Source organism: Bufo gargarizans, chromosome 2 (genome assembly GCF_014858855.1).
Source record: "Bufo gargarizans isolate SCDJY-AF-19 chromosome 2, ASM1485885v1, whole genome shotgun sequence".
In the NCBI taxonomy this organism is placed as follows: domain Eukaryota; kingdom Metazoa; phylum Chordata; class Amphibia; order Anura; family Bufonidae; genus Bufo; species Bufo gargarizans.
In genome coordinates, this window is record NC_058081.1 from 344,867,164 (window position 1) to 344,879,654 (window position 12,491).

At 43.2% G+C, this 12,491-nt stretch overlaps 1 protein-coding gene across 1 annotated transcript in view; it reads left to right on the forward strand.

Moving 5' to 3' along the window:
• The first annotated feature begins 522 nt into the window (after window positions 1–522).
• UTP20 (UTP20 small subunit processome component) overlaps window positions 523–12,491 on the forward strand; it is a 107,711-nt gene continuing 95,742 nt past the window's right edge. Inside the window, exons 1-5 of the mRNA XM_044280640.1 lie at window positions 523–703; window positions 4,316–4,396; window positions 8,253–8,319; window positions 9,050–9,182; window positions 9,354–9,542. Coding sequence (XP_044136575.1) covers window positions 659–703; window positions 4,316–4,396; window positions 8,253–8,319; window positions 9,050–9,182; window positions 9,354–9,542 — 515 coding nt within the window. The 5' untranslated portion in view covers window positions 523–658. The remainder of the gene's footprint in view (window positions 704–4,315; window positions 4,397–8,252; window positions 8,320–9,049; window positions 9,183–9,353; window positions 9,543–12,491) is intronic.

The window sequence follows — 12,491 nt, forward strand, 5'->3', positions numbered from 1 at the left end:
ATTGTGAAGAAACGTTGCCTGGGTTCACATCACTTCTGATCCATCAAAATCTACGCCACAAAGCCATGTGTGAACCTGCCTTTAGGCTGTTTTTTTCTGGTGTTTTTCATCTCTTTCTCTATAGGTAAAGAATGGCAGAAAAAAAAAAACACCATTCAAACAATGTTTTAGCATAAAACACTACTTAAAAAAAAGACACAAAAAACTCATTTAATATGGAAAAAACACAAGTGGTTTCCATGGCATTTTTTTCTAGCGATGGAAGAATGCTTGTGCTTTTTTTGGCCCTGATGTTATGTTTTTTAAGTTTTCTTTTCGGCTACTAGCAGTAATAAGCGCAGCCATGCGTCCGGATAGCCTCACAGTACTGCTGCCTATAACCTGCCTGAGCCGCTGGTCAGCAGAAGCGCATGCGCAGATCCTTGCCGCTGCCAATCACAAGATGGCAACTGTCGCGTGAGCAAGTACGTTTCCATATTGTGGTTGGTAAGTGGAAGCCGGAAATCCTGCCAGATTCTCCGAGGCAACATGGCAGCTCCCAGTATCTAGCAACGTGTTTTTTTTTTGCTGTGGATGAAAAAGTGTAATACAGTAATACAATAACGCGCATTCTCTGCTTCATTGTCGCATGTAGTACAGATCCTACCGCTCGTCAGCCATGAAGACAAAATCCTCTCACCACAAGGCCGAGAACACGTTTAAGGTAATGTCTCCTGCATACAGTGTAGCAATCACTGTACGGTCACAACATGGAAGATTTGGTTCTGTAGGACTACAAGTCCCAGCATGTACTGAACACATGGACGTACCTAGTGGGGGTATATACATTGAGTGGTGTTCTGAGCCTTATAAATAAAGTTGATTGATTGCTTTTGCCTGTTAAAGGGACAGTGCCGCATGACCAGTGTGGGGCTCTGTGGATAAATTCTTCCATATATCTGTGCAGCTACCACCTCAGTTCTGCTCTCGGAGGTTATAATACATTAAGTTAATAAGGGATGAGCGAACTTGTGGTTTTAAGTTTGGGTTATCTAAGAATTCTGTTATGGATTCCACTGACCACAGACCATAAGTTATGGTCTGGAATCCATAATGGAATTCTTAGATAACCTGAACCTTGTACGCCAAACTTAAAACACGTGTTCACTCAACACTATGAATAATCCCTTAAAGGATTGTCTGACTTAAAAAAATAATTTAAAGGGAACCTGTCACCGGGATTTTGTGTATAGAGCTGAGGACATGGGTTGCTAGATGGCCGCTAGCACATCTGCAATACCCAGTCCCCATAGCTCTGTGTGCTTTTATTGTGTCAAAAAAACTATTTAATACATATGCAAATTAACCTGAGATGAGTCCTGTATGTGAGATGAGTCAGGGACAGGACTCATCTCAGGTTAATTTGCATATGTATCAAATGGGGTTTTTGACACAATAAAAGCACACAGAGCTATGGGGACTGGATATTGCGGACGTACTAGCGGCCATCTAGCAACCCATGTCCTCAGCTCTATGCACAAAATCCCGGTGACAGGTTCCCTTTAAGGCTTGGGGGAAAAAAAGCTAGACACACTGGTCCGAACCTCTCTGGGCTTTGTTTTCATGGTTGTCACATACCACATATGGCAGCTGTAGCCAGTCGCTGGCCTCAGTGGGCTTTTGCTATATACCAATGAGGCCAGGGATTGGCTATGCTATACAGTCATATGGATGCAGCACTGAATACTTCAGTCAGTATTTTATCTTATGGAGAAGATAACGAGGGAGATTTATCAAAACTGGTGTAAAGGAAAAATGGCTTTGTTGCCTATAGCAACCAACCAGATTTCATCTTTCAGAGCTCCTTAGGAAAATGAAAGATGGAATCTGATTGGTTGCTATGGACAACTAAGCCAGTTCTACTTTACACCTGTTTTGAGAAATGACCCCAGTCTGTGTTATTATAGCGACGAAAATGATATTAAAACCATAACCTTCACTTACCCATTGTCTCACCACTGGGCCCCCACTAATCCATTTAAACTCAGTGGAAGAAAAAGAAACTTACATAGTGTATGAATTAGAGTACTTTCACACTAGCGTTATTCTTTTCCGGTATTGAAATCCGGTAAAGGGTCTCAATACCGGAAAAAAACGCATCAGTTTTGTCCTAATGCATTCTGAATGGAAAGCAATCCGTTCAGTATGCATCAGGATGTCTTCAGTTCCATCCCTTGTACGGTACTTGACTGGACAAAATACCGCAGCTTGCTGTGGTATTTTTTCTGGCCAAAATCACGGAATAATACCGCACTTGCCGCATCCGGAAATTGCCGGATCCGTTTTTCCAGTCTGTGCATGCGCCGGGATATAGGAGGAGCTACTTTCTCATTTGATCTTTGAAAATATTTAAATACGGATCCATTATTCCGATGAGACGGATCCGGTATATCACCGGATCTGTCTAACGCAGGGATGCTCAACCTGCGGCCCTCCAGCTGTTGCAAAACTACAACTCCCATCATGCCCTGCTGTAGGCTGATAGCAGTAGACTGCCCAGGCATGCTGGGAGTTGTAGTTTTGCAACAGCTGGAGGGCCGCAGGTTGAGCATCCCTGGTCTAACGCATCCAGGCAAAAAGCTATCCGTTTGTATACAGTTTGCTGGAACTGCCTGCCGGATTCTAACAACGCTAGTGTGTAAGTACCCTTAAAAGGTTTGTCCGGGTGCAGAGCTAAACCCAGACATATCTCCATCTTCACCCCTCTGGCCCCCCTGATATAAGTATCAGAACATTTCATGCTCCAATACTCTCCTGAATCGTGCAGAGCAGGGGCTTTTTATGAGATCCAGTGACGTCCTGGGCTCTCCATGGGTAAGCTAGGTGGAGGCTTCCGCCTAGTAGTGAGCCCGGTGACGTCACAGGGCTTTAACGCTGCCGTAGCCTGTAAAACGACTCTAAAGCCCGCCCATTAGAGGCAGTGATGTCACCAGGAGCACTGCTAGATGGAAACCTCCGCCTAGTAGTGTAATAATATAAACAAAAAGCCCTTTCCCTAAGCGATTCAGCACAGGGCAACGGAGAGCATTGGAGCATGAAAGGGTGAAAATGGGGATATGTCCGGGTTCGGCTCTAAACCCGGACAACCCCTTTTAAAGGAGTTATTCTGGGTCCAACTCCCGGGAACCCTTCTGACCAGCTGTTAGAAGAGGCCGGTGCACCGTGAGTGCCGCAGCCTCTTCCTAGGCCATGTGACATCACCGTACATCGTTCACATGGAGGCTAATGGGGCTGAGCTGCAATACCAAGCACAGCCAGTATACTACGTATGGCGCTGTAGCTGGTAAGCTACTGGGAGTCCGCAGTGCTCATGAGAGCGGCAGCTGATCGGCCAGGGGTGCCAGGACTCCGACCCCTACCAATGTGATAATGATGACCTACCTTGAGGATATGTTAACCCTTTTAAGCAGCCATGTACATGCAGGGATCATTTGTTCTAGTGATTAATAAGGGCCCCTTGACAATACACTGAAGAGTTGTCCTGCTGGGACCCCCAGAAATGAACTGTAATCTCTGTGGAAACCAGTCAGTGCCACCACAGGGGAGGCATTGCACAGCGCTCATTCACATCAACCGAAGGTTCTTTAAAGAGAGGGTTGTTCTGTCTAGAAGAATGGGGATCCTCAATGAAGGACCCTCCTCTAATTCCAATAGGATATCTGACAATGGACACGACAGTTCATTTTTTTTTACTCGCTGATATATCGCTGACATATTCTGCAGCGCATTACAGACATTGTCATCACTTGCTGTCCCCATTGGAGCTCACAATGTAAGTTCCCTATCAGTATGTGGAGTGGAGTATCGGCGGAAACCCACGCAAGTACCGGGAGAACATACAGACTCCATGCTGATGTTGTCCTTGGTTAGATTTGAACCTAGGACCCCAGTGCTGCAAGGTACCCTTCCGTCACGCCACTTATTCCATGATCACGTGACCAGCCGACTGGCTGCAGACTCTTCAGCTGAGGTCCTGACCGGATGTGCTCCTGTGTCTTCCTGCTCAGCTGCATATACATTATGCAACTGAACAGGAGGAAATAGGACTTGGAAGAGCTGCACTCACTTGATCACGGCAAGAGCGTGGTATTGTCGGTGCGATGAAAGGTAAGTACTGCTGAACACCTCTTCCCCTTTAAATTGAAGATTAATTACATTTTATTATTTAATCATAACTTCTTATAACTCTAAATTACTCTGTTTGATATATGATGGATACTATGTTGCTCAATTTTAGAATTATTTTATATATTTGTTTTTTTTCATTTTTCTTTAGTTTTTGACATTTTCAGAAAGATTAGCAAATGTCAACATTGACATCATACATCGCATTGACAGAACAGAAGCCTTTTCAGAGGTAAGCTGTGCTGCGCCCTTCTTCATTCACTGTATCTAAGCTAAGCAGATAAAATACCACTTTCTAAGTGCAGATCTGGCGTCCATCAGTTTGACACTGTTGGTAGGGATGAAGTATCCGAATTTGATTCGCATAAAACTTCATTCTAATACTGTACGGAGCAGGTACCACTTAGAACCAAACCCGAGTTCGGGAAATGTTTTTTTACAGTAGAAATTAATTTATGAAGTTATTATGCAAAGTCTCACGAGACTTCACAAAGTAATACCTTTGGCTCATAGGAGCCAATACATTTTAATACTGTACAGAGCGCTCACTCCGTACAGTATTCAAACAACGTATTATGCGATTCGACTATGGATATTTTGTCCAAAGTCGATTTGCTCATCCCTAATTGTTGGTTCTGGAAGCTGCACATTTCTTGTATATTCAGTATTATATGTCACCTATCATATGTCAGACTGGGATCTGGGGTTAGTCTGCATCTATCCACCACTTCTAGTGGTGTTGGAAACTTCATATTTAAAGGGTGTGTGAAAGAATGTTTTTTTTTGGCAACCCCCCTCCCCCAATTCTGCAGGACCTACAAAGGAAAGATGACTTACTTACTTCCCAGCGCTGGCTCTTCACTCCCTGTTCTCCTGGCCTGCAGTGCTCTCCTGGGCTCCAGTAATGTCCGCATCCAGTTTGACATCACCACCACCAATCACAGGTCGCAGCAGTGTCAGGTTCCCCGTGCAACCATGTGACCATATGTCATGACAAAAGGGGAGCCTGACACCACCACGTCCTGTGATTGGCTGCAGTGATGTCAAATTGGATGTTGAAATTGCTGGAGCCCAGATGACCATTGCAGGCCAGGAGAAGAAGGAACGGGAAGCAGATGAGTTATCTTTCCTTTTCAGGTTCCACAGAATGGGACATGAATGGCTCCCCAATTCTTGCACAACCCCTTTAAGGTATGATGTACTTTGAGGAATCCATAGAAACCCGATTGATGGATATTATAAAGGGGTCTGGGGTTACTCAAAAGTTGCGAGAGTGTTATTCTGCTACAGGTGCATTAACCAGTTCCTGACTAGACTATGAACATCCTGCTTTGGCCAGAAACAGCCTGCAGGATCCATGAATACCGGGTGCTACCGTGCACTGCCTAGATACCATCTGGCCCCATTCACTGTAATGGGAACTAGCAGAGATTTATCTGCTACCCGGCAAGTATGCCGAGAACCGTCAGGATGAAAACTGCTGCACACAGCGGTATTTGTCTGGCCACTCCTCAGCATATTTGCCAGGCTGCTCAGCCGGTCTCTATTATAGTGAATGGGGCCGTACGATATATAGGCAGCGCGCGGTATTCACGGATCCGGCAGGCTGCAACAGTCTGTCAGATCTGCATAATGCAAATGTGAAACAACCCTAACTGATGGATAAAACTGACCATATAACTGAAGCGTGAACTTGGCCTTACAGGAGAAATCGGCAGTAAAAAAATAATGTTAAATTTCCCCAGATGTGTTGTATGAACTAAACTAATTCCTCTAGTCATTTAAAATTTGTAAAAAATAGGAAAAAAACTTATTTGGTATCACCACATCTGTAATGATTGGCTTTATAAAGATAACACATTATCTACCCCATCAGGTGAACGCTGTAAAAAAATGTTCATTGTGCCAGAACAGCTTTTTTTTTGTCACTTCATCTCCCAAAAAACATATTACCATGCAATCAAAAATGCATATGTACCCCAAAATGGTACCGATAAACAGTACAGTCTGTTCTGCAAAAGTCCTCAGACATCTACATTGGCAGAAAAAGAAAAACGTTATGGATGTTAGTATATGGCGATGCACAATATAACAGGTTTTCAACAAAAAGTGGTTTTATTATGCAACAGTAGTAAAACATGAAAAAAAAAAATATATATAAATGTAATACCATATTTGTATCAACCTGCAAAAAAAAAGTCATCATATATACCACATGGTGAGCCCCATAATTTTTTTTAAAAAAAGACAGAATCGTAAATTTTGCCCACTTCCCAAAAAATGAGATAAATAGCGATCAGAAAGCCAAATGTATCCCAAAATGGTGCCAATAAAAACTACAGCTTGTCCAACAAAAAATGAATTTTCACGCAGCTAAGTCAACAAAAGAATAAAAAAAGTTATGGCTCTTGAAAACTATTTCAGCTAATTCCATGTTAGAAAATCCAGATGCCGCTCCTTCCCTTCTGAGCCCTGGCGTATCCCTAAACGGCAGTATATGGTGTTACTGTACTCAGGAGAAAATGGTTAGCGAATTGTGGGGTAATCTCCTGTTATCCCATGTGACAAAGAAAGTTAGGGCTTAAAGCACCATTTTCCTGTGTAAAAAAAAATATGAATATATTTTTCATTTTTACAGCCCAGTTTTCTAAATTCCATAAAGTGTTATAAGCCAGGCAACACTGGAATTCTGGGAACATGGTATGCAAATGAGCTGTTAGCAAGCTCTGCCTGTAATGCTACCAGATGTAAGGTAGTGATCCTATAAGTCAATTTTCGACCTAGACCTTTTAAACTAACTTATAGGAAAGCTACCTTACATCTGGTAGCATTAGAGGCAGAGCTTCCAGTGAATCGTTGTCTGGCCAATAAGACTCCTCATGCTGTTTAAGGTGCTCTCCATAAGGAGATATTGTATTCCACAAAATCTAAATTCTGGGAAACACCTGATGGGTCAAAGTGCTCATGACATTCCTTAAACATTTCTTGGGTGGTGTAGTTTCTAAAAGGTGGTCACTTTTTGGGTGTTTCCACTGTGGAGGGGGGGGGGGGGGGGGGGGTGGTTCTCTTCAAATTCAACATGGCACCCAAATACAATTCCAGTAAATGTTGGCAAAAAAAAGATACAAACGCGTAGCACACCACACTTTTCCATCCTGCAGAGTCCGGTGAAAAACATACTTTAGCTTTTATTTTATTTTTTACAACGGAACTCTCTGTTGAACGGATGCCACTGTATGGCATCTGTCTGTGGCATCCGTTAATGTATATGTATTTTGTATATGTTAATCAGATGGCAAAAACGTGATGTGAACCCAGCCTTAGCCCTGCTGTGTGCCCCATACACAATTCTGGTGTTTCTGTAAACTGCAGAATTAGGGTAATAAATATTGAGGTTTGTTTTGCTGTGTTACAGGAGAAAATGGATTAAAATGGAAAACCTGCAAAAAATTTGATTGTTTTTTAATTTCACATCCATTTTGCTATAATTCATGTGGAACTCGTAAAAGGTTAACAGCATTTCTAAAATAAATGATGGGGTGTCGTAAATTGGGGCCATTTATGGGTGGTTTCTATTATGGAAGCTCCTCCAAGTGATTCAAAACTGAATTGCTGTTTAAAAAAGTTGGTTTGGAAATATTCTTGAAAATTAGAAAAATTGCTTCTAAAATTCTAAACCTTCTAATGTCCTACAAAAAAATAAAAATACTTTTACAAAATGATGCCAATGTAAAGTAGACATGGTGAATGTCTCCTTGGGCCTTTTTATAAGGTTTCGTTATGGAGTTTAGTTCTCTCTCCCTGCCCCGTTCCCATTTGAAAGGAGATAGGTGCGAGTTCAGTGAAAAACCGTTGCGGCATTATAGTAACAAGAGTGTATAAAAGCTTGGGAAGAAGTATCATTTCAAGGAGGTTGATGCATCCAGCCACAAATAGGGGAAAGGCACTCCACGTTTTAAAATGCAATAAAATGGAACTGATGCATACTGATCAGTTTTGTCCCCAAACTGAAGGTACACTATAATAGTATTCTATCATTATTCTACTTAAAGTAATATACATTTGGATTTTTTCTCTTGTAAATCTAGGATGTTGAGACTTATTTTTATGAAGGTTTACAGAAATGGAGAGATCTCAACCTCACAGAAAATTTTGGTATGTACTTATTTACGCTTATGGTACTTTACTGTGCCAGTGTTTAGGGGAATTGTCTTATGAACATATTCATTTCCAGTTGTCTCATTTGAGATATTGCTAGCATGGATATGCCACCGATGGTACCCCGCACCTATCTTTAGAACGAGCGCATGCGCGGCCACCCTCCATTCATTTTCTATGGGCGTGCCAAGAATAGCGCTTACCTATCATTGGAAGTCCCATAGAAATGAATGGAGAGTGCACCACGCAAGCACAGCCACCGTTCTATGCACTTCTATGGGAGTGCCGAAAATAGCCGAGCCAGCTAATTCCAGCACTCCCATAGAAATGAACAAAGGGAAGCTCCACATGCGCAGTGAGCTCTCCTTCACTTTGGGAGCTCTGTTCTAGAGATAGTAATTTATTCACAGTAAGCCATAGGGGTCTGTAGAGAACTAGTGGTGTCCATCGTGTGATGAATCTTTTCGTTTGTGACAGGTGTGAACAGAGCCACTGGTCTGTTAACAAAGGAAAATCTATATATATATATATATATATATATATATAACAAGAAGATTTATTGCAGCATACATGTGAATGGGTACAGTGTAATTGCCATCCTCTGCATCCCTGGCTTTTATTGACTTAGTTTAATTTTCAAGACTCTTATCCACTGACCTGCATTATATGGAAAGGCTCCAGTCAACCTGTCTCCTTATTAATATATGACTTATTGTCTATTCTTCAGTTACGTTCTACAGGGAAGTGTCCAGCAAATGCCAGTCATTCCACATGCTTGTTTACCACCAGAATGCCATAGTGCAAAGTTTGAAGACGCACCTTCAAGTGAAGAATAGCCTTGCCTACCAGCCTCTACTTGAGTATGTACAAGAGATTATACAGTATACCCGTGGCATCCAGCCTTTCACTTTATGTAAAACGGAGATTGCGCTGCTTCCCCATTCTCTCCCCATGCTTTGCTGTATACATATGCCCATGGTATGAAACTTGGCGGCGCGCATTATTGTGAAACCTTTTCTGCTTCCATTTAGTCTGGTGGTCCAGCTGGCTCGAGATCTTCAGGCTGATTTCTACCCTCATTTTCAAGATTTCTTCAAAGCCATTTCCTCCTTGCTTGACACAAAGGACACTGAACGAATAGAATGGGCCTTCACGTCCTTATCCTACCTGTACAAATACCTGTGGAAAATGATGGTGAAGGACATGCCAGCAATATACAGGTACTTGTCACAGCACTGCTCTTAGCATTGTGATCTTGTAAGTAGGATAACAGACACAGTAGTAGTTAACCCTTCACAGAAACCCAAAGCAACCCCTTCTGGACTGGAATTTGGTATGTCTATAGTTTTCAGAGTAGGAGTTCATTGCAGATTTTCCTTAAAGAGTCACTGTACTTTGACACAATTTAATAGAGAATGGTGTAATTCACAAATTTCTAAATCACGTAATTTAACAAATCTGCCTGCATCCACTGAAAAAAAGCTGTAAAGTCATGGCCACTAGGGCTTTCACTTCCGCCTAACTTGCTGTCCACTGCCTGTTGTTGGGCTAGATCCATCTCTAGTAACAGAGAGAAAGAATATAGCTCACAGGTAATGGGGCGTGCCAGAGCTAGCTGAGCCCCTGAGCTTCTACGCTGCTTCTGAAGAGCAGAGAAGCTCCTGTAAGTCTGATCTCTCCTTATCAGCTTTGGGAGCGAATCAAGCATAGTGGGAAGTAAGGGAACTAAGGTCACGGCACACAATACTGTGTGATAATGTGGAAGTAATGCATAAAACATTACATCTTATTATTTTCCAAATGTACTTTTCTAAAAATGTGCTGATAATCACTCAAGCAATACATTTGTCAAGTTTAGTAAAGGAGTGTAAGGAGCTTGCATTTGACTCAATGCATAGAGCCAAGGGTAGGGTCAACAGGAGAATTATGACCTTGATCGTGCCCAGAAATAATCATATAACCTTTATAGTCATGATTTATAGTTGTGTTTGCAACATGTTCTTAAATTTGCATGGAAATTTCGTAATTTGGTTATTTCAATTGTCTGCCATATTTATGTATTATGTTTGTTCATCAGCTTAAATAAAGGTTGTATGAATGGCTTCACTCAGAATAATGATATACTGAGCATTCACATGATCTGGAGTCAACTTGTTAAGGGTGTATTAGACACCCCGATGCTGTTGTCAAGAGGGAATTGTTCCCTCCCAACAGTCGCTAGATAGCTAGCAGAGGAGACCGCTGCTATTACATGCAGCAATGTCCTCCGCAGCATGGGGAGAAGCGATCTCTGTGCCATCACTTGTTCCCATGCAGGACAGCGGTGTGCCAGCGGCAGATTATTATTACACAGCACTATCTGCCGATCCGCAAATCCTGATCTTTCAGTATGCTGAAAGATCAGAATTGCCTGATGAATGAGCACACGGAGATAGTATTAGACTGACAGATGATCGCTAATGAGCGTTCATGAAATGCTTGTTGGTAGGGGTGCACCGAAATGAAAATTCTGGTCCGAAACCGAAACCGAAAATTCAGGATACCCCTTGACCGAAACCGAAACCGAAAATGGCTTTTTGCCCAAATACTTTTAAAAGACCCCCCAGCCCATAACAGTGCCATCCACAGACCCCCCCACCTCATAACAGTGCCATCCACAGACCCCCACCCACCCCATAACAGTGCCATCCACAGACCCCCCCACCTCATAACAGTGCCATCCACAGACCCCCCCCACCTCATAACAGTGCCATCCACAGACCCCCACCCACCCCATAACAGTGCCATCCACAGACCCCCACCCACCCCATAACAGTGCCATCCACAGACCCCCACCCCATAACAGTGCCATCCACAGCCCCCATTGTACAATTAATAGATTAATAGAAAATATTTCAAAATAGCGGGGAGGGACTGGGAGGAGGAGCTGGGGGCCGGTGCGTTCACTGTGCTCCGGCCCCCAGCTCCAGTAGTTATAAAATGTTGTACAATGAATAAGCATTCTATTCATGAGGCCCCCTCTGCAGTATTACATTCAATACAGCCACATCATACTCACAGGGCTGTCATCTTAATGCTGGCCGGCCGGGCAGAGGAGCTGCAGCGTCACAACTGACGTCATGTGCCCGGCCTACTTTCTGAATGAAGGAGGCGGCGCAGGCATGTGACGTCAGTCGTGACGCTTCCGCTCGTCTGCCCGGCCGGCCAGCACAGCCCTGTGAGTAGGATGTGGCTGTATTGAATGTAATACTGCAGAGGGGGGCCAAATGAATAGAATGCTTATTAATTGTACAACATTTTATAACTACTGGAGCTGGGGGCCGGAGCACAGTGAACGCACCGGCCCCCAGCTCCTCCTCCCAGTCCCTCCCCGCTATTTCCGGCCGATATGTAAAAATATCGGCAGAAACAGATTAGGTGCATTCTCGGCCGATATTTTCGGCCGCCGAAATTTCGGTGCACCCCTACTTGTTGGCGATTATGGGGCCGAAAATCTACCCGTATAATATACCCTTTAGAGTGGTTTGTTTTATTAGAGAAATGACTTGAGCTGGCTGATTTAATTTGAATAATAATAATCTTATATAGCGTCAACATATCCCACCCCACTTTACAATTCGTGTCACTATCAAGAGGAGTGAAGGCCCTGTTCGTAAGAGCTTACAGTCTTTGATTTTGTAGGGACTGGCCAACCATCTAATGTTTATGGGGCCTCCTGACAGCAGATGTTTGAGGAGATAAGGATAGGACAGTTGGATTTCAAAATGTCCAATCCTTTTGTTCTTGGGGAAATACCCCACGATCAATGAAGGTATCTAGCAGGGTATTTCTCCCCTTCTGCATGCTTATGGGGCAGAGGGGAGAGATAGCTGTGGACTGAGCAAGCATTCAGCTGACTGCTGTCTAATATGTATGGCCCTATAATTCTATTCCCTTTCCTTTTCTGGAGGTCGGTCAGTATAGTTGTTCATGTTATGATAGGATGCTACAACCTGTGCATGTAACTCTTCAGGCGACCTTGGGTTTCTTCCACAACTGCGTCGCGCAGTCTGCCCTCTGCCTCTCTTCACGTTCAGTGTTAGATTGGGCTGGAATTAGTCTTTTTTCTATTTTAACAGAACAATAGAGAATTACAATATTTATGGGCTGATGAATCCTAGGGCTTGAAG